This window comes from Platalea leucorodia, assembly GCF_965183815.1.
Source record: "Platalea leucorodia genome assembly, chromosome: 5".
NCBI classification, from domain to species: Eukaryota; Metazoa; Chordata; class Aves; order Pelecaniformes; family Threskiornithidae; genus Platalea; species Platalea leucorodia.
In genome coordinates, this window is record NC_138827.1 from 34,139,734 (window position 1) to 34,166,084 (window position 26,351).

The 26,351-nt window shown below is 39.6% G+C and overlaps 1 protein-coding gene across 1 annotated transcript in view; it reads left to right on the plus strand.

Annotated features, from left to right (window-relative positions):
• AK5 (adenylate kinase 5) overlaps window positions 1–24,879 on the plus strand; it is a 96,660-nt gene extending 71,781 nt beyond the window's left edge. Inside the window, exons 11-14 of the mRNA XM_082311522.1 lie at window positions 8,007–8,170; window positions 9,207–9,323; window positions 13,296–13,484; window positions 23,505–24,879. Of these exons, the coding sequence (XP_082167648.1) occupies window positions 8,007–8,170; window positions 9,207–9,323; window positions 13,296–13,484; window positions 23,505–23,615 (581 nt within the window). The 3' untranslated portion in view covers window positions 23,616–24,879. The remainder of the gene's footprint in view (window positions 1–8,006; window positions 8,171–9,206; window positions 9,324–13,295; window positions 13,485–23,504) is intronic.
• Window positions 24,880–26,351: the final 1,472 nt, after the last annotated feature.

A 26,351-nucleotide genomic window follows, 5' to 3' on the forward strand; every position in this document is an offset into this window, starting at 1 on the left:
CTTGGACTAGGTGATCCCAAAAGGTTCCTTCCAACCTAAAGCATTTTGTGAAAGGATAGCATGTTTATGTGTTGTACTTTTATCTCACCCTATCTTACACCAAATACACATTGACTCAATTTATTGCAAACTTATGGTGGATATTATGTTTGAAAAAGTAAAATTAGGTTGCTGAAGAGTTCATTGGAGACTTTTCTTAAGGGGAAGGTGCACAACACTTAATTTTCAGTCTTTAAGCAAATTATAATTCCATGCTTACTGAAGTACATCTTCCTGCTGATCGCTACAGTGACAAATTTTCATTCTCTCTGCCTTACATATCTTATTGGAAAATTATGTTTGGGTTTATACAAACACAGATTTTTAAGAGAGGTGAAGATGCTCAAAGAATTTTGCTTCTGAAATTGTCCATGGTAAGGCAAATTTTTCATTTACCTCTGGACTGCTTTTTCTTTTTCAAACAGTGGTTTTTAATTTTCATTTATAATTTTTATAGGCCATCTTCCAGTTTAAAACTGAAAACACATCTCCCTATTTATTCCCGCTCTTAAATCCATCTCAGACTTTCTAGTAAATGCTTTCTAGGAATAGAGGAAAATTCTGCTTAACCAAAAGTCTAAGTTTTCTTTGTTGAAAATGTTATAATGAAAAGTTTGGCTAAGTCCAAACATGGGTTACTTGTCAACAAGTTATGTAGAATGATTTATACTTTTTCCCGAAGTATCTCCTTCCCCACCCCCCATCCTCCCACCCCTGAAAAAGCTTCTTGAAGCCTGATGTGAAGAGTGAGGGTATATTTTTCTGGATTTTTTTTTTTTGGTGACCAACATGTGATCTTCACAGTTGCTCATTTGGCTGCAAAATCTTGCTTTTACTCCATCTAGGTAGTGAAGGTAAATGGTATTTCCCAGAGATAGATTTCTTGCTGGTGCTAGGTTGGAGTGGCCACAAGTTTTTTTTACTTATGGCCTTCTCAGGCAGTTAAATCTGCCTGAATCACTTGTTGACCCATGTGCACTCCAGGTTTAACATTATACACAGTAGCCAAATGCATACCATTTGCCTAGGTGGTAAAGTTGTCTTACATGTCAGTCAAGAGTGGAAGTCTGATCACTGTGAATTGTACAATGACAAAAGAAAACTTTGAAGAAGCCTCACAGGAGCAGAACAAAACTGTCAGGCTAAGGGGGGAGAAAGGAAAAAAAAAAAAGGCACCACAAATCCTCAGTGTCTAAGTACTCCATTGCAGTGGACAGCGCTAGAAATGTTCAGCCTACAATACCTTGACTAGAAAGAAAGCCGACGGGATGGGTTGGAGTATGCTGCTGTAGATACTTGAATGAGAAAAACTGTCTCAGTCTCAGGTGTCAGTAAGAATCTTTACTCATTACATAGATGTATTCATGAGGAAATAATAAGACACTTATAAAGATATTTTAAAATCAGAGTTCTAAAGATGCGCATTTGAAGTAGCTTACAAACTAACCAAAATAAATACACCACCTGCCAGAGCTGACAAATTGAGATAGTGTTTATAAGACAAAGGGAAAAAAGCAGACAATTCCCTCCCCCACTAATTTCCTTCGAAAATTGTCCAAAAAGAAAAAAAAAATCTAATTAGCAAAGATTTATATTAGAGCTAATGTAGGAATTAATTGGAATAACAGTCAACTGGGATTAATTAAGGAACAATGTCAATGTTTTATCCAGACAGCAAAGCAGAGACTTAGAACCAGCAAGTCAAAAATATGGGAGATAACAAGGTAATAAAAGAGGCAAAACCAAGTTAAATTTGGCCTGTAAAGTAAAATTCAGGAGAAAAATAAAAAATTAAACAGATGCAAAGATAAATTTGGAGAATGCTGATATTCGAAACATTAATTATTGCCAGTCACTAAAAAAAAACCCACCAACCAAAAAACCTTTTTCATCAGAGTAACATGAAAAGTAAAACCTTAACCACAATGAACAACGTATGAAATTATGATTCTTAACTAATGCGGTACTCTACATCACATCCAGAAAATGGTCATACATAACAAAGTTACTGGGAGCATTATCCCTCCCCATCCTCCGCAGGAGTTCATAAAACGTAGCCACGTTTGGCTTTGGTTGAGGCTGAAACTGAAGCAGAAAGTTTTCAGGAATCTTTCTGCACTTTGGATCAGAGACAAACTCCCTGCTTACTCTTAAATGTAGCATTTAAAACTGTGTCAGTGTGACCAATTTTCTCTGCAGAATCCTTGTCGTACTCTTGTTGATGAACCAAAGCTGATAATGGTTTAAGCTCAATGTAAATAAGACCAGCTTTTCAGCTGACACTCTGAAGATATTATCAAGACCTATATTTACAGGTAAAACATTATCAGCTGCAGACACTAGCTGCTTGTGCATACAAAAAAAACCCCAAAACAGCCCACAGAGAACACAAAACCCAAACCTCTTTATTTGTCCAAGGTATGTCAGACCTTGAACGACTTGCTCTAACCTTGAATTTAGCCCTGCTTTGAGTAGAGAGTTTTACCAGATGAGATCCCTTCCAACGTAAATTATTCTACAGTACCTGTTTTACAGCTCCTTCTACAAAATCTACAAAAGACAGGCATAGCACGAGCAGTGCTGATAATTAAAACCCCAGCCAGTCCAAGCGCTAACTGTAGAAGCTGATGAAAGCTGCTTTCTCTGACTTTACATAAAATGAACTCATTTTCTTCATGAGGAATGAAAACTCAGTGATGTCCCAGGACATCACATCACTCTGCCAATATGTGCTCTAGGTTGGTTTTCTTTGATTAAAATAATCTTTCAGAAAAAAAAAAAAATAGAGGGTTTTTTGTTGTTATTGTTAAAAAGCAGCATCAGTCCTATATGGTTTCACTCAGACTAAAATCGTACATGAACAACAGATGAGGTGCTTATTGAGAAGGTTCAAATGCCATATTCTGAAGCTAAAGCTTATTTTTATTTGTATAAATAATCCAAGTAGCATTGATAGAATTGGCAAACTAATCAAGTCCTCCAAAATCATAGCTTGAATATAGGGATAGCTTGACTAGGGTTATTTTGATTTCAGTTCTGACTTATGAGGTTCCACTGTGCAGCTAGGTTTCCCCTGCAAGCACTTTTCCATGATACAGGGATGATACACATTATGAAAATAAGGTCTAGAAATTGAAACATTTTAAAATGAATGGTGGAACTCTCTTGTAAATCCTGCTGCTGGCATTTTATGTAAATGTTCATAGCATTTTGGTATATGAAAAACTCATAAGATTTGTCAAGTTTAAAATAGAGACATCCCAGCCCGTCTGTATGACACTTCGGCTTTATTAATATTTCTGGCAGCAAAGCTGGTTCATGAACTCCTCGCATTGCTTGTTCGTGTCCGTGCTCACTCCCAGTGGCAGTCCCAGCTCCCGCTAGCATCATTAATTCATCTGCCTGTGATGTTGTGCTCGAGGCCAGACCAGTACATTTGAATCACATGCCGAGGCTTGTGGTCTTTCATAGTCTAGGGGGGGACTGGGGCATGAGGAAGAGCAGGTGTAAGAGGCTCGATTTCTTAAACTGAGATCTTTCACTGATCTAAGGCAGACTGCGGTTAAACATTCAGAAGTGCTGCTTGGGCAGTTGTCATTTCTCCCTACCCACTGAGACCGCTCTTTCTCTCTGCTTGAAGTGCTCTCTGTGAAGCATTTCTGCATTCAATAATTAAATGGGGAAAGGTGACCACCTAAGTGAGCAGTGCTGCCAGAAAGTTATTTGCCAGAAGATCCCCTTACACAGTTTCACAGGCAGCTGAATCAACATAATGGAAGGGAAAACTGCACTAAGGGAGCGCATAGACCTTTTAATCCAGCCTTGTCTACAGAAAAGCAATATGCAGAACTGCATTTAATTTTTATGCTCTGTCTAGTACCCTGGTTCCAGACACTTGCTTACTGTTTGTATCAGAAAGCACAAAGGGACACACAAAGGATTCAGTTTCCAAGAATAATCTTACTGAGTGATACAATGTGCTTAATTCCTGAACCTGCAACTTTTTCTTTTTATGAAGTTAATGAATGAGCTTTAAAGCAAGGTGTACTGCACTTAGCAATACTAGCATAATACAAAAGCATGCTAACATTGAAGAACTGCTGGTAGTTCTTCTACGTTCTCCTACAGGTCACAGCATACTCATAATTCCTCTGGCCATTTTCTAGGCTTTAACTCTTTATCTTCACATCATACATGACAATCGGAAGACAACATGATTAATCTTGAATAGCAAGTTACCATGAATCAGTCTGTCACCAGTTAATACAATTTTTTTCCAAAATATACATAGGCAGAGTCAAAGATGACAGCATACAGTAAAAAATGACAGTATTCACAAAGAATCTTATGCCTTCACAACAAAAGTGGGGACATATTTTCCTCTTCCTAACAATTGAGCCATTAGGAAAACTCCGCTACCTTTTTCAACCTCTGAATTTTTTTCTGTTTGAAAAACAGCATAACAAATTGCAGTAAAGGCTTCCTAACTGAAAATATCTTTTTGCTAGCTTTTGTTATATTTAATATGCAGCTGTTGTTCCTTATAAGCTTTCTTCAATTAAATTATTAAATTTTTCTCTTTTTTTAGAAAGATGCATAGATTTAATAAAGAGACCCTCTAAAAAGAATGAAATGCAAATTTTGCAACACTACAAATTGATAATAAGCCTCGTGACTGCAGGGTTAATTTGCCGTTAAAGCCTATGAGTATATACCCTGAGCCAGAAGGAAGTATCCAATGAGTAAGGAAATGCACTTTCTCATTCTTTCCCACCTAAATAGCTCTTTTTCAGTCACCTTAAATACTGGCCTTCAGAGGGAGACAAGACATTAACTAATACTTGAACTTTAGGCATGTAAATTAATACTGGCGTAAATGCCGAGTATGCGTTCAGCCCTCAATGCTGATTTTCCTGGGGGCATTCAGCCTCTTCTCAGATAAGGCCAAGCAAGAACTGCCGTCTCATTTGTTGATAGGAAAGCACAAGACTTTGTAAAGTGAGTCATATACATTTGCCAAGCAGTAGGATGCTTTGCTACTCATCAAATGATACTAGATTAATAGCAGTGGCCATAAAAACTACCATTTTCAGGAGATAACTTATGTAATTATGTCTTTTCCTCTTCAAAGAGATCAGCATTTTAATCTCAGCTTTGTTGGAACTCTTCTATTAAAAAAATAAACATGGTCAATTTTAATTAATGTTTTGGAAGCACGGTAATGCTCATTATGGTGTATGCCCTACATAACGGGTCATTCTGACAGCGTTCTCTTTTAAAATACTAACAGATAAAGGTGCTATAGAAACACATCAACTTTTCCGAATATTTATCTGCTAGCTAAAAAAACCAAAAACCGTCCTTGTATTGTTATTTCTAAAGAGAGCTCTAGTTTACTTAGTATATGAAAGGACATTAGGAAATTTCTGTTTTGGCTCTACATTCAGAGGAGAAACAGTTATATAAGAAACAATAAAGTAGTCTTTATTGGTGTTTTTTTCTAATACTGTGTACATACACCAAATAAACAGGATTAAATTACTGCACTGCTAGCAAGTTCAAGGCCAAGAGAGAATGTGTAAACAAGCACATGCACACACAAACTTACTAATCTAAAAAACCAAACAAGACCAGAAATAAAATTAATTGCCACTACAGATGTTTAACAGTGTCATTATAGATAATTTGCCTTTAATTTCTCTGTACCTATTTCTCTGTAGCCACGCTTATTTAGTCCTTGTTTTCTTTCAATCAGTGCGTTTACAAAAGAATCATTTTCTTCTTATTAAAGCAACAGAAAAACAACATGCAACCCACACTGGAAAGAAAAAGAGACTGTGACAAAGATATTTCTAGCTAAAATTGTAGCACAAGTGTGATTCTTACACCATAGGTTGATAATTGTCTTTGTGAAGCTGAAGTAAAAGACTCCAGGTTACAGTAGACAAAACTGTTGCTTTGATGCTACTGCCTTACGACCCAATTTTTATTCGCAGCTACAGTACTCTAATTTCTCTGAAAATTATATGCTTGGAGCAATTATTTCCTAAATTGAATGCAAAAGTTAGAAGAAAGTTTAAATCAGGAGGAGATAGTGCCAGATTCACTCTATTGTGAGCATGTTATTCTTATGTTTGTTCATGGAAATATAAACAAAAAGGAAAATCAGGTATTTTCTAACATCTTAAATCCACATAATAGAGCTCTGTAGTCATATTTGCAAGTCCCAACAGTTGATAAATACACAAGTCACATGCTTAAAAAAACTTTATTGAAAAGAGGGGGTTTGGTGTTTTTTTTTTTTTGCCTTGCCTCTTCTTTTGATTTTTGAGCACTGCCTCCTTCCAAGGGTATAATTAGCTCCTACTGCAGTAGGTCTTCTGAATAGATCCATCAAAGATTGTAAAAATGCTGCTACACACCTTGAACTTTCTCCCCAAATCCCCATATTATCACAACAGGAATTTGCTTTCCCGGCCTCCCCCAGCACCAACAAGGCCACTCAGCCCTCCCCACCCAGTTCAGCCCTCATGGGGTGCTCACCTCAGCTCTGCCAACAGCTCTGGAGGCCACAGCCACAGGAGCGGGATCCCCAAGAAGTAGCTTCCAGCAATTTCCATGGACTGCCCGTCACTCCAGCTGGGCTGGGGTGGCTGCTGCTGCTCAGCGAGTGGCCGAAGAGGCATTTGGCATTTTACAGGGTCAGCCTTCGGGGTGAGGAGGGAAAAGCAGCCACCTCCATTGAGGAGGTGGGACAGGGCAATGTCAGCACCTGCACAGCAAGGAGGTGTCCAGAGCCTCTGAGACAGCCCCAGAAGAAGGGCACTTGCCAGAGAGGCATCCAAGAGAGACAGAGTTTTGGGACACTTAAGGTGGTGGCAGCCCTGCTGCCAAAGGAAGCAGGAACGCTTGAGGTGCCATTTCTAACAGGAGGACACCTGCAGCATTTGCCTGAGTCACTGCCCCTCCCCTCCCGCCCTCTCTGTCTCCCCGCAGGCCCCCGGGAGATGCCGGCACCCAGCCTGCAGCTGTGGTGAGCTGGGGGCCGGCCACAGCTGCCTTCCCTTCAGCCTGTGGAAAAATCACTGGAGCAGCTTCACCTGAGCGCCCTGTCAGCTGAGGCTGCCCTTCATCCCTCTGGTTGGTTGACTCTGGGCCTGGTTCAGATACGGTTTTCCAGCTCCTGCCTGAGTACAGTTGTGAATGTAGAAGAGCAGGTGGTGGCAAGGTCTCCATATGCCCTTCATTGCTGAGCACTTTATTCTTACATTTCCCTGCAGCATGCATGAAGAGCAAGCCAGTACCGCAGCTGCAGGGAGCGGCATGACCGAGCCTTCGTCAGCATTTAGCAGCTTCAGTACCTGGCTCTCGGTTATCGGCAGACATACTAGCACGTGAGAGCTTTCCAGCTCGAACGGAAAGGGCGCAAGCACAGTGAAATCTTGCTCTTGTGTTTACCACGGTGCAAAAGGGTTTAGTTACTGTACACCCATGTGCATCCCACAGAACAGAGGCAGGTTTCACCATCTCTTTGCCTATACCTTTTCATTCCATAAATGGGGGCAAAATATTTCCCTCGCAAGGATGCAGTGAAGATTTTTTTGCTAACATCTGTTGCAGCTATCAAGCTGAACATATACTGAGTCAAATGCCCTTCCCCACTGGCTGGCTGTTTCGTATTTTTCCTATACATGGTAAAGGTGTTTTAGGAACAGGTTCTCTTCTGCAAGACATTTCACACTGTTGTCACTCCTTCAACTTTGGTACACATTTTTGAGTTAGTTAGCAGTGTAGTGTATCAGAAGGGAAGTATATGACTTGTTTACTGTATAGAGTGTCTTTGCAAAAAAAAAAAAATTGCAAAATAGGCAGTCTCATCAATTTCTTCCCATTTTCTTGGTTGCTATAGTTTGAGAAAAGGCAGATATTTATTCTTTTCTAATTCTAGATATTTTTCCCTCGCAAAGGTGGCCCTGGCTCTGGCAAAGGTAGCCAATGCGAACAGTTAGCCAAGAAATACGGATTTACTCACCTGTCCATTGGTGGCCTTCTCCAAAATGAATTATCATCATTATCAGAGAGAAGTAAATTCATCAAAGACATCATGGAATGTGGTGAACCTGTGCCTGGCGTAAGTGACAGTTTTATTTGGGGTCCTAATGGTTAAACAAAGGCAGTGGTGGGTAGATTGTCTAAAAGGGTAGAAATAAGAGACTAGAGCTGATGATTCCCACTTAAGTAAAATTAATCTGTAACTTGAAGGAGAAGTTTTCTCATTGCCAGATCTGTGGCACTTCTTTCCCCTTTCTCTGCCAGTATTTCCCTACATTTCAGACTCACATAGGCAACAAATTAGTCATGAAATACAGTGAGACAGATGCTGCACTATGCATTGCAAAATGTAAGAATAAGTACAGGAAACAGAAACTTTATGTCCATTTTATAGCTTCACATTTCAGATTCAGAGCTGGTCCTCCTGGCAGCTATTCTTAATTTACAATACCTGCGGCAGTTCCCTGCAGAGCTGGCTGACATCCCAGAGTAGCTGGACTGCAGTTTAATGGAGACTATGAAGACAGAGTATGTTGTTCTCAGCTGGACTTGACTTTTACATGGCAGGTCCGCAGCTGCAACTCTTGGTGGGTCTTCAGCAAGTGCAGCTAGACCATACGATGTGTTTGTTAATGAAAGATACTGGGAAGTGCTGCTCAGGGGAAACTAAAAGCTGTGCTGAGGCGTGATTTTGATTGCTTTGCTCTTCAGTGCGTTTGGTCAGATGGGTCTCTTATCACTTCCCATGTAATATAATGATATCAATGACATAGCAAAATGCAATCAGATTGGAAAATGCTGCAGCAGTACTCCAAAGTTTCACAAGTATTAACATAAATTTTGAAACTATGAAATATTCCCAGCTATCTAGTGGACACTTTGGGAACTCTTGGATGGGTTGCCACACTAGATTTGTGTAGCATAGCTGGTCCTGAGAGAAGAAAAAGTAGGGTGCCTTGCTACCTGCAGGACAAAAAAACCACCTGCGTTCACAGGACCTGCTTTTAGCAGAACAAGGCAGTTCTTAAGGGTATAGGACTAAAGTCAGTGTAACAAACAAAGGTATTAATCTTTCTTATTAATTAACCAAGTAATTCCCTTTCTTTCCAATGCAGGCTATTGTCCTAGAGCTACTGAAGGAAGCCATGGTTTCCAGGTTAGGGGACACAAAAGGATTCCTGATCGATGGGTATCCCCGGGAGCTGAAAGAAGCAGAAGAGTTTGAGAGCAAGGTGACCATATCATTGTAATGCTGTTATAACGCTTATTAAGATACGACTGTACTTCTGATGCTGCTTGGGTCTCCATCTTTAGCTGATTGCAAGGGGGATGTGTAAAGAGCCAATCCAACAGTGTTATGCTGCTGATCGCTGAAACTTTGGCACCCCATCAGTATAGCAACTCCAGCTCTTGCCCTCACCTACACAGACTCTCTAATACCAGGAGAAGTAAAGGTTGATTTTACCCAAATTTAATATAAACCAGGAACAATTCACATTTACTGGAAAGCACCATTTTTGGAACCAGTTTTCTAATTCTAGTGGATGGCTGCTGTACTTCTGATGAAAAATCTCATCAAGCACTGTTTGATGTAGGTTCATGAAAGCATGTATCTTCACAGTTAATATCTCTTACCATTGAGCCAGCTCTGCTAAAGCTTGCTCCCACTTTGAAACAGGAAAACACAGATTAAATTTTTGTGATGAGTAACAGGTGGCATAGACATAAAAAGAGCGTTTTGCAAGTGACTGCGTGGCAGTTCAGAGCGTTATCAATTTCCTCAGTATGTGCTAAGACCTACTGAGAAGTCTCAGCTGTACATTTCTCAATCTGCAGAGAATACTCTATAAAAGCCCTGTGAATGAATTTGCCAGGGTTTAGGAGAAAAGAAGTGGTGAACTAGGGGAAATAGTTCAGTATATATTACAGTCCACAAATGTCCTGTACAAGTTTGAAAGGTAATAAAACTTTAGTGAATAATCTATTTTCTCCCTGAACCTTTAGCTGCTTTATTTAGTTGATTACCACAAAAGCCTAGGAAGATTTAGGCATCAGAAGCTGGACAAAATAATAGGCAATAGGGTTTGCTATAGAAGCCATTCACAGAAATGTTGATCTGTTAATTCCTTTACTAAAATGCCAGAGTATTAAAAAGACATTGGAGATTTCTTTCATTTTGTGTAGAAGGAGGAACTATTTCAGCAGTGCTGCTTTTCTGGCAGGGGTATGTGTCATGTGCTGTGAACACTAGTGTATGCTATAAAGTAGGACTTAGAGATTGGAGTGTCCTGGACTGAGGCATGGCCAGGCAAACAAGTCTTGATGCATCCAGTGCAAAAGCAGATCCCCTTTCAGTTCCCGTAGACATTGTAGCAGCAAAAGATCCTGGAGTCCTGAGCTGCCTTTGACATTTGGATTAAAATACAAGGACCCCAAGCGGTAATTTTGAATGTGCTAAGTCATCCTTATTGTATCCATGTATCCACTTCAGTTTTCACAGGGTGAACTTGGCTGGCTGTAAGCTGCTCGGTAAGCCTGTGAAGTTTTTTTAAATGAGTCATTATTAAGATAAAGCTTTCCCGTTCTTTATAAAGGGTGATAAGAAGTTCTTCCTACATTATAATTGAATGAAAAGAGGTGGACATCAGGCTTTATTAATTAACGGCAACAAACTGCAAATGAATAATGCTACACATCTACATGATGTGTAAAAAGCATTATAATTGTTAACAAAAAGCTGTTCTATTTAGAAGGCATCGGGAATAGTGTTTATATTTAAAAGCTTGACAGCCCTAAATAAAATTAGCGATGTAGAAAAAGCTGCTTCTTTGGCCAGTTTTGCCCAATTCATTTCTATGATATAATTGTGCTTTTACCTAGCCATAATTCTAGAGAAGCGCATGTCTCTGTTCCCTCCTCGGTCTTTCTGCTAGGTGAGAAGTAGAAAACAATATTAAATTATAAGTTCCACATTACCAGGTGGAAGATACCCAGTAAGACAGAGTAAAGACCCAATATATTAGGCTCGTTTGGCTTCCTGCAGATGTCCCCACAGCAGGTATTATTTAAGCTAAATTGTGTCAGGAAACCAGTAATTTGAAAAAAAAAAAAAGCAACAGTAGTAAAAGATTGCTGTAATATCCAATAGGGGCGTTACTTTTACTTTTTGCAGTTTTTAACTCAGAAGAATGACATTTCTGTAACGTTTTAAATTCCAGAGAACAGCAACATTGAAGCTTTTAAGAGAGCCACATAGATTTTTCAAAAGCAAATCAGACCCGGTCTGTCAAACAAGATACTATTATCTGATCCTACCAGTCAGTAGACTCCTTCATATCCTCATTGTAAGGTGATGATATAACTGATGAAAGGAAACATTCCTCATTTATTGTATTGTAATTTAGAACAGGCCATGGAATTCCTCCTGTGGAGCTCGGAAGAAACAACTTCTCACCATCCTAGTCCAATTATACAAAAAGGACATTTGTTTTAATCATTGATTAAGCCCACATCTTTTTTAACTTCTGATCTAAGTCTCTTGCACTGTTAAAACTGCCTTGTTGGCTTTTTTTAATCCCTAAACCCAATACTGCTGCTAATAGCATTAATGTTTTCTGAGCTGTGTGGAAAAAATGGATGGATAGAAGCCTGTCATTGAACTGTCCGACATAATCCCTTGACTTCAGCTGTCTCTTAGAAAGTCATTAAGGTAGCAGAAGGGTCAACATAATCCAGACATAGTCAGTCAAATGCAGAAGGCCTAACATGACATATTTACCTTTAGAATATTTCTTCCTTTAAGGGCTGTCAACAAAGGTAGCAATGGCAATTTCCATATATCAGTCATTCAGACTTTCTTTGCTGTGACCATGATAAAAGCATGAATTTCTAATGGTCACTAGTGTGAAGAACAGTCGTCTTTTCTCAAGACTTCTCACTCTTTCCTAAAAGGTGTTCTCCAAATCCCTATTAGAAAGGGAAGGAGTGAGAAAAAGCCTGAGAGCATCATTGAAGAATTTAATACCTATCTGCATGGAAAAATTACCACATTACTTTTCTCTGATCCTGTAACACCTTTATTTTACTTGGTAGAGTGAGGTTTATCCCCTTAGACTCAGCCCAACAGTTGTTGCTCGGACAAAACCTTGTGTCAGAGCGAGCTGTGCTTGAGCAGGGTGCATGACAGTCATGACAGTGTATTGCAAGATTTATGCTAAATGACACGCATATTTTTCAGCATCTCGGGGAAAGAACGATGGGGATTTGTGTTTAGAACTTTTGGCTCTCTCCTAAAATACTATAAAGAACATTTTGCACTTTCTTGCCAGTTCTTTTTCACCCATAAAATACTGCAATATCTACTATCAATTGTAGATAGAGACAATTATTTACTATCTTTGCCAAGGCCTGGGAATAAAAATAAATAAATCCATATTTATTTTGTTTATAGAAACGGGCAGACTCTCCCTTCCAACTAGTTTGGCACTATCCAAGAAGCACCAAGTGGCGGGCTTCTCATAGAATTCAGAAATTACTCACCAATTTGAAAATAGAGAAATTTATGACATCCTTCCGTTATGCCATGGGTAGTAATGATGTAGAGTTACACTGCAGATATTGACATAAAATAGTCTGTGACATTCCTGTGAATACGTCCAATAACAAGGGTTTGATGGTGTCCCTGAGCCTGTCTGTTGCTACTCATTTCCGTTTCAAGTGGGCACACTTTAATTTGGACATTTCCCTCTATTGCCTCTTGAAATTCTAAGCTATAGTTTAGTGCTCCCTGGATGAAAATATGCTCTTCACAGATTGAACAAAGCAAAGGCTAAAAAATTAACTGTTTCGAGCATTCCATGAGTCCAGTGCTGTTTGCGTCAACCTTTTATCAAACTGCAAATAATGAACAAACTGACTATCTTCAGTCCAAGTAGCCAGAATTTTTCAGATCATATCTCTTTTTCTCTGTATGTGGAGAGCCCAATCAAGCACAGCCTTGATCCTGAATACTGGGATCTCTAAGTGCTTCTACAATAAGAGGTGTTTGTTAATAAGCATAATTTCTGCACAGACAAATAGGAAAGTAATTTGCTAATAAATTCCTAGATGACTCTTTCGGTAGCATTTGGTTTTAAAGTTATCCAAACAAAATCAGTTTTACCAAGCTAGTGGTTTGAATTCGTATTGTTTTTCTTTGTCTCTAGATTGGGGAACCAAAACTTGTGTTCTGCCTGGACTGCTCTGCAGAAACCATGAGCAGTCGCCTTCTGATGAGAAATCAGAGCAGTCTGCACTCTGATAATGCCGAAACCATCAAGGAAGGAATCGAAAGCTATTACCAAGCATCAAAACCTGTGATTGCATACTATGAAAGGAAGACACAGTTATGCAAGGTAAATTGCTTGACCTTTTGAATTAAATTATTGCTTTTTACTTCCATTATATGAGCAATATTTGGAAAATACTGACACGACATGATTTATGAACTGTATTAGTTTCTGCACTTTGCAGTTTGTTCTTATCTTATGCTTCCCTGGTTTATTTGCAGCTTCTACAAACTTCTGAGTTCCACAATGCAATTTGAAAGAATAAAAACACAGATTTATCTTGAGTCTGAGAACATATCCTGAATCGCTACCTCATCTGTATAGAATCTCTTATTAAACATTAATGCTGGAAAGCTTTTCTTTAAGTATTAGGATTTATTTCTCTATAAGGGCTTTCAGAGTTAGGATGAAAGATTATGTTAATCCAAAGCCCTTTAGTTAAATTTACAAAACTGACAGTGTATATCCTGAAATAAACCAGACATGAATAACAGAAAGATCTTTCTGCTGAAACAAATGACATATATTAATTTCAATGAATTCCCTCAGTTTACACCTGCTGAGGATGTGATATTTAAAACATTCTTTTTATTCTCTAATCAATACTTTACAGAGAAGCAAGAAAAGTTCCATCAGTGCAATTAACTGATGTATATGCTGGCACATCTGTAAACTCATTTACGTGGGATATTTATATTTCTGTTTATATATTTCTCTGCTCCGTCGTGGCAAACTATCCCTTATGTTCACCTATAGAAAGATCTAGTCCTCCTGATCCTTCTTGTTCTAAAAGGGAAAGTATCCAATAATAGTTTCTGGAAATATTATGGGAGCTTTTTTCTAAAGGCTGTAGCAAACATGCAAATCACATATCCCAAACCTTTCTCCTCTGCAAAGTTCCCAGAAGAGAAACATGCAGCTAATTTATGCACCCATATCCTGACCTGAGAACAGAGTAAATGACATAGTCCTGAGAAAAATGATACTCAAAGAGAAAGTCCTGACTTATGTCCTTTGCTAACCCCACAGTAAGTGGACAGAAGGCAAACTCCAGAGTGGCAGAAAAAAAATCCCCAATTACTTTTCTTTTTTAAGCTTAAGAATGATTATCTGGTTTTATTTATATTTTCTTTGACGAGCTACCTTGCCAACATTGCAAGGATGCATCTAATTAAGAGTTCAGTACAATACACAATACACCAACACAGTGCCATGCAAAGGAAAACAGAGCTCCCTGTATCTCTAAGATCTTATTTCAGTGAGCTGTGCCTACCCCAGTGTTTCCCTTTTTGAAGCATCAGGGAAGTGACAGCCCCAAAGAGAATGAAAATACACTAAATACTTTCACACAGATTTTGCATTCACTTGATGTGAAATAAGATGTCTGCTCTATTTCACTTGTCCTTCCTTAATACTTCTGCTGCAAGTTTCTGCTCTATCTGCTATGCAATCTATGCAATGGCAAAACATGCAGTCTTTTCTTGAAAGCTTATAGCTCATTAGCTCCTTAAGGGACTTGCCTAGCCTATGGGTCAGAACTGGATATGTGCTTTGCACTCTTTTATCATTACTTTTTGGGGGAACTGACATTGTGCGTTTGCTTGTTAGAAAATATTCATGCATTGCTGGAACAGTGTGTACACTGTTTTTCTTACACTGTCTGTACAGTGTCTGTTCTTGCTTCTGATGAATGTAGGTGTTCAACGTACTTCCATCTTCTGGATGGAACTATTGGGTATGAAAGTTCTGTAAGATCAGCTTTATAAACATTACCATGTCAAATGTCCTTTTAAGGTTGAAAAACATGTTCTGTTTTTCTTGAACACAGGTACTCTGTATTGAAATGTCTACCCCATCGACTTTTTACTGAACTGATAAAATACACCTCTGCTATCAAAGATGTGATTCCATTACGGACTTAAGTAGGGAGATGCCCCTTCCCCAACCGTTATGATGTAGACAAGTACATGTTCAGTTATTTATCAGCATTTAGAGAACATTGCCAAAATACTCAGCAGATGTAGGCTTTTAGAATTAATCCTCCCAGGCTGTCCCTGTCACCCTCAGCCAGCCTCGGGTACAAGCCTGCAGCCCTGGTGCCCGTACAGCAAGGAGCAGAAGCCAATGTAGTTTTCATACAAGAAGTACGTTAACGTTTTATTGTTCATGGGTGAGAGAACTGATTTTTTTTAACCAAGTGATGTTGAACAGTTGTGGGAATCTATTTTAAAGTTTACTTTGCACCTACAGTCAAAGTAGAAAAGTAGGTCTGAGCACTTTTTTGCCCAGGGCAATTGACTGCAATAGCTATTCTGATCCAAATATTCCCTATCCGTTCTGCAGTGGACAGTGCAGGAATTAAAAAAAAAAAAATCCGTATTGGAAATACACTAAATACTGTGAAACAAAGTAATTTCTTTTCTGGAAGGAATGCTTGTTTAGGAACTTTTTCTAGGCAATTTTCCTGGATAAGTGAACTCAAAGAGTTTCATCCCGTCTGATTTGGTGAATGACACAAGTCAAGCATAGTGCCTGGCGTAGCAGCATCCTTCCAGTGCCCAGTCCTGCTTTGAACAGGAGGCTGGACTAGATGACCCACTGAGGTTCTTTCCAACCTGTATTATTATCCTATAAATGCACATCTTACAAACGTATACATTATTTGGCTCAACAATTTGCAGAATAAAGACAAAGCAAAAACAGTTAAGATGGTCAACAGCTGTTTTGAAACAAAGAGAACTAGCTAACACAAAATGTGTAACCGTTAGCTGTGTGGGAAATTAAGAGAAAATAGACATTTAGGTTTACAGTTTTAAAACTATTTTAGCGGTGAATATGTTTAGGCTGCATGTGTTGAAGAGAGCAGAGAGTAAGGGGGGAAGTTTGCAATTCCCAGGACACAGGGTTAGTTTCTTATTTATAGCAACGTATTTTACAGACTGCTAAGCACTGACATGAGCAGCCACTCTGATGTTCTCTGAACAAAGAAAGGAAATTCAGGTGGAAAGCAGAAAAACTATCAGTAATACTGACTGCAGGTTTTTTTGTGTGGGCTAGGCTAAAATAGTCCTCGTTTTTTTGTTATTTGTAGTATCATACACATACACAGAAGACTGAGGCTTTACCTAGAGGCAGTCTAACACGTTTAATATTTTTCTTCCTGATTTTCATTATAACACCACATGGTTTCAGCTTTGGGAATCTGTTCATTCCTAAGTGGGTTTTATTACTCTCCAGCATTGACCAATGCTGGTGGAAGATGTTGATGCTCCCATTAAGATGCTGCTGCCTCTATAATTCTGCTCACTGAAAGAACTGTGTATACATTTTCTAATCCATTTCACGCAAAGGCACCAAAGTTAATTTACAAGTGTTGATTCGAAGACTCCTTAAAATAAATGATCTCATCTACATTAATGGATTTTTTAAAATAATCCATGGACTGTCATGTAAATACAGACCAGAGGCTTGTGTACTCTTTTTGTCAGGCAAAGCTGGTGGGATCCAATAGCTTCAGGGAAGTGATGCCTTACCTGAAGGTGCTGTTTGCAGATCCAGATCAGTCTGTGATCCCAGGATAAGCGATGGCCAAAGCATCTGAAGAGAAGCTATTTAAGAGAGGAAGAGAAGAAGGCTCTAAAAGAATCTTTAGTTGCCTTCTTCTGGAAAGTTATTCCTGCCCAGGCTTGTTATTTCAACAGAAGCAGCTCTTCAGTGGAAGGCCCATGTGAGCTTTATGTCCCTTGGGATGCCAGCCATGCACTTTCTTAAGAATTCAGAGGAGTGGAGCTGAGATTTTAAGAGGAATATTAGAGTCTAAATCCCACCTAACTGCCATGAAGACTCAGCATTAACCTTTTCTAGCTTATTGCAATGTGTGACTAAGCACGACTAATAATTGTAGGTGAAATAGTGTTTAATTATATAAGTGATAATGTCTCGTAGGGCTTAACTGTAGCACCCAGTCCCTGCTTTGCCACAGAAAAGAAAATAAAAATTGTTAAACAGACTTCTTTAACAAGAAAATAGGGTTGGCATATTGGTATTATTTGATTTCTCCATTTTCAGTGTATTTAGGGCTAGACAAAGTTTTCCACAGATTGGGAACAGCACGTGGCAACAGTGCTACGCGTTTAACTTGTCCCATCCAGCCTAAAAGTTTTGAGTCCTGAAACAAGCAGATTATATGCAAATGTAAAATTCAGTCCTGGGCATAAGGCCAGCAGAAGGTCTGGTGTGGGAATTAGATGTTGGATGAGCACTCAGTGGAGGAGGAACTGATCTGTTGTGCCATATCAAAGCCTGCTTGAGACTGTGTTGAAAAGGACCTGGGGGTGTTTGTTGACAGCCGCCTGAACATGAGCCAGCAGTGTGCCCAGGTGGCCAAGAGGGCCAATGGCATCCTGGCTTGTATCAAGAATAGTGTGGCCAGCAGGACCAGGGAGGTGATAGTGCCCCTGTACTCGGCACTGGTGAGGCCGCCCCTCGAGTACTGTGTTCAGTTTTGGGCCCCTCACTACACGGAGGACATCGAGGTGCTGGAGCGTGTCCAGAGAAGGGCAACGAAGTTGGTGAAGGGTCTAGAGCACAAGTCTTATGAGGAGCAGCTGAGGGAACTGGGGTTGTTTAGTCTGGAGAAGAGGAGGCTGAGGGGAGACCTTATCGCTCTCTACAACTACCTGAAAGGAGGTTGTAGCGAGCTGGGGGTCAGTCTCTTCTCCCTAGTAACAAGTCACAGGACGAGAGGAAACGGCCTCAAGCTGCGCCAGGGGAGGTTTAAGTTGGATATTAGGAAATGTTTCTTCACTGAAAGGGCTATCAAGCATTGGAACAGGCTGCCCAGGGAAGTGGTTGAGTCTCCATCCCTGGAGGTATTTAAAAGACGGGTAGATGTGGTGCTTGAGGACATGGTTTAGTGGTAGACTTGGCAGTGCTAGGTTAACGGTTGGACTCGATGATCTTAAGGGTCTTTTCCAACCTTAAGGATTCTATGCTGTCAAATTAGCTTTCTCATTCTCTGCATTGGAACGGGTGTTACGGCACGGATGGAAGGAGCCTAATAAACACAGTAGAGACAGAAAAAAAGCTTGAGTCTGACCTAGCTTCCTCTGCAGTCATTAGGAATTCTCTTTGCTTTACTTGCACGGAAGAGACAAAGGTAAATGGTTGTAACAGCATTCCCATTTTAATCAATGAGAATTTTATGACCTTCTCTAAACCTAGAGTTATTGTGCATAGGTGCATTCATAAATGACTAATATAATATTTGGAAATGGAACATTTTTCCATTCTGCTGACCTCTGAACAAGAACAGGGACCTAATGAAGCTGCCGAAGATCAGGACTTGGTTTGAAATTTCCCTTTGACTAAGATTACCTGTCAGTGTTTCTGCTCAGCAATAGAAGCGTGCGGCATGCACAAAGGGTGGAAAATTTGGGTGCAGATGAAACATCTGTGAACCTGACAGAAATAAATAATGGTGATCCTTCCAGCCACCCAGCTGAGATGAAGAACTGTGATATAAGTCACGAGGATGTATTTACAAGGGAAGATAAACTGACTGAAGAATGAAGGGCAAAGAATGACAGTGTCCTCTGCTCACTTTTCTGCTAAGGCATTAATTTTCTAAATTGTGTTCTGGAAGGTAAAGTTGTTGTAACAGTAAGTTAGAAATTTTCCAATTAATTTTTAAAAAATCATGTTTTGGGGATATAGTTTAATATTCCGTAATTTCTTTCATAGTCAGTTAGAGAACACCCACCTGCCGCGAAGGACAGCAAGCGGGTGCTTTTTAACAAAGACCTCATACTGGAAATGCAAGGACTGAAAGCCCTACTCACAAAAACAACAGTTGCAAGCTGCCTGATTCTGTGGGAATCAGATGTTTCAGATGAATGGTATTAACCATGCGCTATGGTAGTTGTAGTAAGCAGGTAGATACTGTTGGTTTTAAATTTATTTCTCAGCAATTTCCAAGGCAGCTGTACAGAAAAGTGCATCTGAAAATTTAGTAGGCACCTACTTGTGTTTTAACGTGGCTAAATGTGAATACCTTTGAATATATGTCCCTCTGTCAATTGAGAAGAAAGGGAGAAAAAAAAATGATTGTTTTTAATATCTGACTCATCCTTTAAAGCTTTTTTCAAGTGACAGTATGTAGGAGGGTAATAAGTAATGAAGAGCAATGCATTGGTAGTCAAGCAAGACAAAACTGATCCTACCCAGCTAACGTAAGACACCTAGCAGGTGTCTTAGATACAAGTTTCCTATTCAAAGTCATCTGAGGACAAGGGGCATGAGTGTAACAAATAAGGTAGGCAGTCCAGAGCAGAGGATTTTCAAGGATGTCCAAAAACCTTCACTATTTCAGATCACATACTACGGAAGCTTAGCCTACAAAGTTCAACCAAAATGCATTTCTTTTCCTTTTTTTCCTTTTCCTTTTCCTTTTTTTCCTTTTCCTTTTCCTTTTCCTTTCTTTTTTTCCTTCTTTTTTCACAGTGGTGTTCTACTGTTTCTTTCTAAAATCAGTTGCAGTCACAGGCTGGGTAAGCAGTAGTTATTAGATTCTTACCACAAACATTTTCCAGAACCATTATGACAGAAGGAGTGACCATCCACCCTCTCACGATCTTCCACTTCTGAGCCGCCTTGTGCTGATCCCCTGTTAGAGGTTTCTCCAGGGAGGGGCAGATGTGTACTTTCCCCTTTAGAGAAGGGATAATCAATGGTAGAAGTGATAGCAGGTACGTAATTTATTTCTGTCTTTTGAAAGGTTGTCAGAGAATCATTAACCCTGATAGGTAAGTAGGTGGGGAACAAAGGAACAAGTGTTTCTGTGTCATCTCCCTTGGTGGCTTGTGACCCATTAGATGAGACACCAGTCTAGAAAGATACATCGGAAACATTAGCAGGTGATTATAGATGAAACACAATGGTAAATTCATGCCAAATGTGAATAGGTACCAGGGCAGCACGTTTCCACTGGATTCCCAGACAGCTTGATCCATTGCTCTGAGAACCAGGTACTGCACTGTCTCAGAGAGGTTTTTAACACTCTTTTTAATGACAAAGATATAAAAGTTAGTGACAACACAGCTGAGCTTGACTGGCCTTCCTTAAGAAGCTTCTAACTAGTGAGTTTATTCCAGAGTCTCAGTCTGTCTTTCTGAAAAGGGTGGTCCTCAGCCATCCTCTCTACAGACAGTCGTTTTTTTCTCAGTGGCAGTATACGTTTAAGGTTCTAAATCCCAAAACTTACAAGAAATGGAGACTTGATGACAGAAAATTTAATTGGCTGATTTTAATGCCAAAGGGAGCAACATTGTACTATGAAGATGGTTACTCCAGTCATTTTTCATATGCGCTCATTAAATTTCTCTGTATTTGAAGTTACCTAAAGCCATAGTGGCATTTCAAAACTGGAAGCACTATGGAAAACTGTATCTGGATCTTGCTTTTATGAGGAGACAGTAGCCTTGAATAACCTCAAAAACAGTCCTAATATATGAGCTTTGTTATAATATGAGAAAGAGAAATACACAATTCTCTCTCCTGGAGCTGCAGAGAGTGTCATTGAATTACTGTGGTACTAGCTGTGAATTATTGTCACATTAAGTTAGTTTTGTGCCACGACTTTAAGTTCGTTTTATGAATTGTACCTTTGTTATTTAGGAGGCCAGCATGGGAAGCACTGGGGCTGTCATTAGTCACGCTCATCCATATTTTACTGTGACTGTTAGGAAGGCAGCGTTCCAGCCAGTCACAAAGGGCGGCGATTTCCACGCTCACAAACCTCATTCTTCATCACAACTGCCTACATCTAGACTTGAGTATCAGTCCCAGTTCTAGAAGAGGTCGCCAAAAAGCCAATGGCAATCAGCTGTGCTGATTAGGTTAGATTGGTTATCCAGTGCAGATGTATTTATGGAATAAAGAGATAATAAAAATACATATTAAGACAAGAGAGCTTTGAAATGGCTGTGGCCTTCACCCTGTGTGAAGTCTATTTCCTGTGGGATAGCCGTATCAAAATAGGTGTCTTGGCAGTTGAGACGGACAAAACAAGCTGCTTTATAGCAGCTGAGATGGGAGTTGCTAGTTTTATTCTAACTGGAGATGGTAGGCGTTTGGTCCAGAATGGTTCACCATTCCCCTCTTCTCTTTGCTACTAGTAAGTAAGCCCCTCCTAAGCCCTTTGTTTCTGTGGCATAGAAAGCTTCTGAAAGACATGCAGCCCTTGTCTGAGAACTGACCTTTCTGAGGCACCACCTGCTGCTTCACAAACTATTCCAGCATGTGCGTGCTTCAGCATGACATAACGCAGCAATGTGAGCAAACACCAATGTGACAGAGAGCAAGGGAAGCAAGAGAACCGTGCTTCTGAAAGCTTACCAGGAGGGGAGAGGGTAGTTCAGCTCAGACTGTGAGATACGTTTGCGGTGAGTCCGAGGGGACTGAACCCAGTCAGGCATGGCTCCTTAAAGGTTGGCCAGGCCGGTCGTTTCCAGTGCTGGAACTGCTGTGTGTGGAGGCAGACTGCCTGCGTGTGCCAGCACTTCCCACAGGATGCAACAAGGGACCAAACTTTGCAGCATCGGTGGATGCCACCAAGAGCGAAGCCAAGCTACGGAGTGTGAATGCAATCCCTTGCTGGATCTCTGCGAGGAGCAGCTGCTGACTCCCACACAAGACTTAGCACCGAGGGACTTAAATGTACATTGAGTGCACTCCGACTGTGCAGGAGCTGGCTGCCAGCCAACACCGTATCTGAGAATAATTTCACGGCCTATTTTAAAAAGGCATTTTTTGGAATTTGAAATTCCTTTTATTCTCCTGCAAAACAAAGAGGTGGCAGAAAGTATGACGGTCAGGAATGTCCCCTTGAAACATTATAATTGTCTGGCATCCTAATCAGCAACTTGCAGATGAAAATGCAGCACATACATAGTTCAGAAAAACAGGCTTTAGCAAAGTTGTCATGGGTCCAGTTAAGTGTGTGCAAACTCCATGGTATGCATGCGTGAAAGACTACGCATGGAGAAGCAGAGAGGAAGCTTGCTTTTGAGTAAGGAATCAAGGCTCTCACCAGGCATTTGAGAGGAACTGAATAATCATCAGGTGCAATCTGCGTGGTGTACACAGCCAGCAGGAAAGCCGCTTCTGTCGCTACTGTGACGGCAGAAGATAGCTCTCCTTCCTCAAGTAATGACCTGCACGACAGTCACTGCATGGGATGGACGTGAAACTCATTGCTCAGAAAAGCTCAGTGCTACTTACGTTTTCTAGGGAATAAACAGAAGTATTACTGGCTACAAACATCATGCCTCTCTGCTAAAATGCAGCTCTCTTTTCCTCAGCATAGGAGAATAAATTGGTCTTGTTTTTGCTGAAGATCAGTCATGAAAAATACACTTGAGCAGCCTGGACAACCTGTGGCCAAAACAGAATCTTTGGGGTGTTTAAGAAACAAATGTCTTCAATGAAAGCGAGTTCTTGCACGACAAAACCAGTGCCACTGTAAAACATGCGTTGCCCAAAGGTCGTCATAAAACCAGAACCAGTTCGCCAAGCTTGCAAATACCAATGTGCAGAAACACACAGCCTTGCTAAGCTACTGCCATTTGCAGGCTTTTAGGTCAGCCACAGCATTACAGACTCTGACACTTTTGATGACAAGAAACAAATGAACAAGTCAGTGCTATTCATCTCATTAATGGTATGATATCGAAGATATTCTATTAGGTTTCTTTTGGAGTTTCTAAAAATCTTTAGAAACTGTGCTGTATATCAAAAGTGTAATGTTACGTTAAAACATGAGTACTTAGGAGAAGCAGCTTAAGCTCCCTCATTTGACTAAGGTACTTTGCTCCAGACGATGGAGCCTACAGAATCTTCTCACATAAATCTGTGGAAACACAGTGAATAATTTGGTTTATGGAAGCTTCTCCTCTACATTAGCACACTTATAACATGAAACAGAACAACTTCTATTTTATATTGGACCAGTTTTTTGTGCCATTGTTTAGATTCTGAGATAATTCTTTGTCACATAATCAAGACTACTGTTTTTTGCCTGCTTCACAGGTTGATGCAGAAGGAAGGCAGGAGGATGTTTTTCTGGAAGTCTGCAAGACAATGGACTCTTTTCTGAAAAAGGAGGAGGCAGCGTTTTCTTTTTCAACAGAAACGCAGTAATGGTGTGTACGCAGCCTCGCCTCACGTGCACGTGGCAGTCACGGTTAAAATGCTGTTCAAAGCAATACTGCTTTCTTGAGAGGCATCTGGAATTTGTGCATGTGGTCTGTTATCTTAGGTGAAATCTTTTTTCTCTGTTCTGACAATACACTCAATAGAAAGTGGTCTGTATGCTAACTCCGCACTAAGAACTATGTATTGTTTTATCGGGTGTTTGCTCTTCACGGGTTAAAAGCAGCATGGTGAACAGCAGCTCTGGTTTGTATTTCATGGTCTCATACACTTGATTGGAAGCCAGACAGTGCCTGGCCAGCAGTCAGCTCTTCAACCACATCATTCACCATTTAGCATATTAACTTTAAGATTACTGCGTACAAGTTTCCCATTGGTTACGATTTTCTTTTAATTAACAGTATTAATTTTTGTGGTATCTATGTTGTTCTTGGGTTTTAGTGACTGAAGTCTATTCTCTGTTACATGCAGCTGTAAGACAGCTGGAATTAGTCAAGCTAGAAGTTAAAATAAACTTTTCACATGTCCCCCGAACATGATTACAACAAGAAGCAGAAAAATTAATTGAAGGTGAAGATACGGTTGAATATTGTGGAAGTCTGTCAATCCATTATCTTGGAGCAAACACCATTTTTGAGACAGCCTTGTCTTCTGCTGGGAATTGTAGGATATTATAAATGACGACTTCCCAGTTTTGTGAGCTGAGGTGAAAACAAGGATTGTATTGTATAGTTAAATGTGCAATCCAGTAATGATCCATATTAACAGCAGTTTTACTATTATTAGTCTACTTATAAAGTTGACCATGAGCCAGAATGTATGAAGGTGTCTTTAAATCATACTTCGGAAGTATTTCAAATGCAAAATTCAGATCATCATCTGTTGTCTTGTACTGGCATTGCCTAAACTTGGGGGGGGGGGGAGAAAAAAAAGGAAAGAAAAAAAAAAGGGAAATGTCAGGGATTATTTGATTCATATTGCTTGCATCTTTAGTAAGCCATTTATCTGTAATATCTGCAAAAGTCTGTAAAAATCATATCGTATCTCCATTAGGTTAACCAAAATATTGTGGAGTTTCTTTGGTATTCTGATAGCTAAATAAAAGCTTGTTTGACATTCCTGTAAAGTAATTGCATCCTCTTACTGGAACTACTGGATGAATTCACAGCTGAAGTGGGTTGCATGATTGCTCTTACTGTCAAAGTTGTACTTTCTGCGGCAGATTTGTATTTTTAAAGTTACCTTTCTTGTAATGAAGACATAATACAAATAAAACATACAAAAATGAGGAGTAATGATTTCTGTTACAGTATATGTGGGTTTAATCCTTTTTAAAGCACAGTACATGACTTGAAAATATAGCTCAAATCAGCATGCTTACAGAATATGTCCTTTCTCCATTCAGGGCGGATTCTTCTGTTTCCTTTTTCTTCCTTGGCATGTGCCCTGTAAACGCTAATTCAATTATTTTTTAAGGGACTGTTTTAGGTATGTTCTTATCCTTCATATCCTGGATGTTCCTTCTGTCCTGGGTCCTTTTACAGCCTACATTTTACCTCTGATGCTCTAGGAGGTGCTTCTCCAGCTCCAGCCCAGTGCCATTAAGCGACCAGTAACGTCTGCAGTACAGCAGCTTTAAGCGAGAGACTTTCGTAACACATCAGCTTGAGAAGGCAGGTTTTTCTAAACCGAGCCTTGAAGCACTAGCAGCTGTCTGGTGTAGTATTTTTCCAAAAGAAAAAAAAGTAAAATACTCTGGAGTTACCATGAAGTTGCAAATTCATCTGGGTAGGTTTTCTGGAGTATTTTTTATTACTTCTAATTACAATAGAAGTTAAAAAGTGTGGAGTATCATACTTGTGCGGGATGGGAACAAAGGCAACAATCAGCTGCTATTTCTTTTTTTAAATCAAATTACAAAAATTATTTAACAGACAGTTTCAGTTTAATTTTTCCTTCTGCTTCTTCTGGTCTTTTCTGTGGAACAAAACAAAAAATTTACCATGCTTGATTGGGCGTATGTGCATTAGAGATCTATTTGCATATGTTCATAATGTATGCAAGAGAAATAGCTGTATATGCATGCATATGGAAATATAAATATTTATACATATTCAATAAAAAGAGGACTCATCCAAGACACTTCTTTCTTGGGTGATTCAGACTTGAAGTTCTCCTTCTGCTTCCAGTCTCATTCAAATTATACCACGGCTTTTTGTTCTTCCCAAGCTATCCTAAATTGATGACTGAATATTTGCACTTAATTGTATTTTCACTAATGTACTTTCATTATTTCCTTCCAGTAATTTTTTCAGGATATCAACAGAAAACAAAGATTACCACAGATTCTCTCCCTGATAATACACCTTCACCAACTCTCGCCTCCTAGAAACAGCATGAATGATGTGGAAAGCACGTTTTTTAATTGTATTAGGGAGCCTCTCAGAGCAGTATCTTCTCCAATTAAAAACTGAAATACATCATGTGAATTTGTGTCGTGTTTTTTTAAGGTTTATTAAATTTAAGTATACTAGATATGTGAGATATGTTTACATATGATACTTGCTCAGTGATTTAGTAACTGTACCGTATTACCTTCTAAATAGATTAAATGCTTAAAATTTTTTTTCTGAAGCAAAAAATAACTACACCTAAATTTATTGCGAAACTTAATACCGATCAGTTTATAATTAAAGTTATTAGGTGCAGCCAGCCAATTATCCT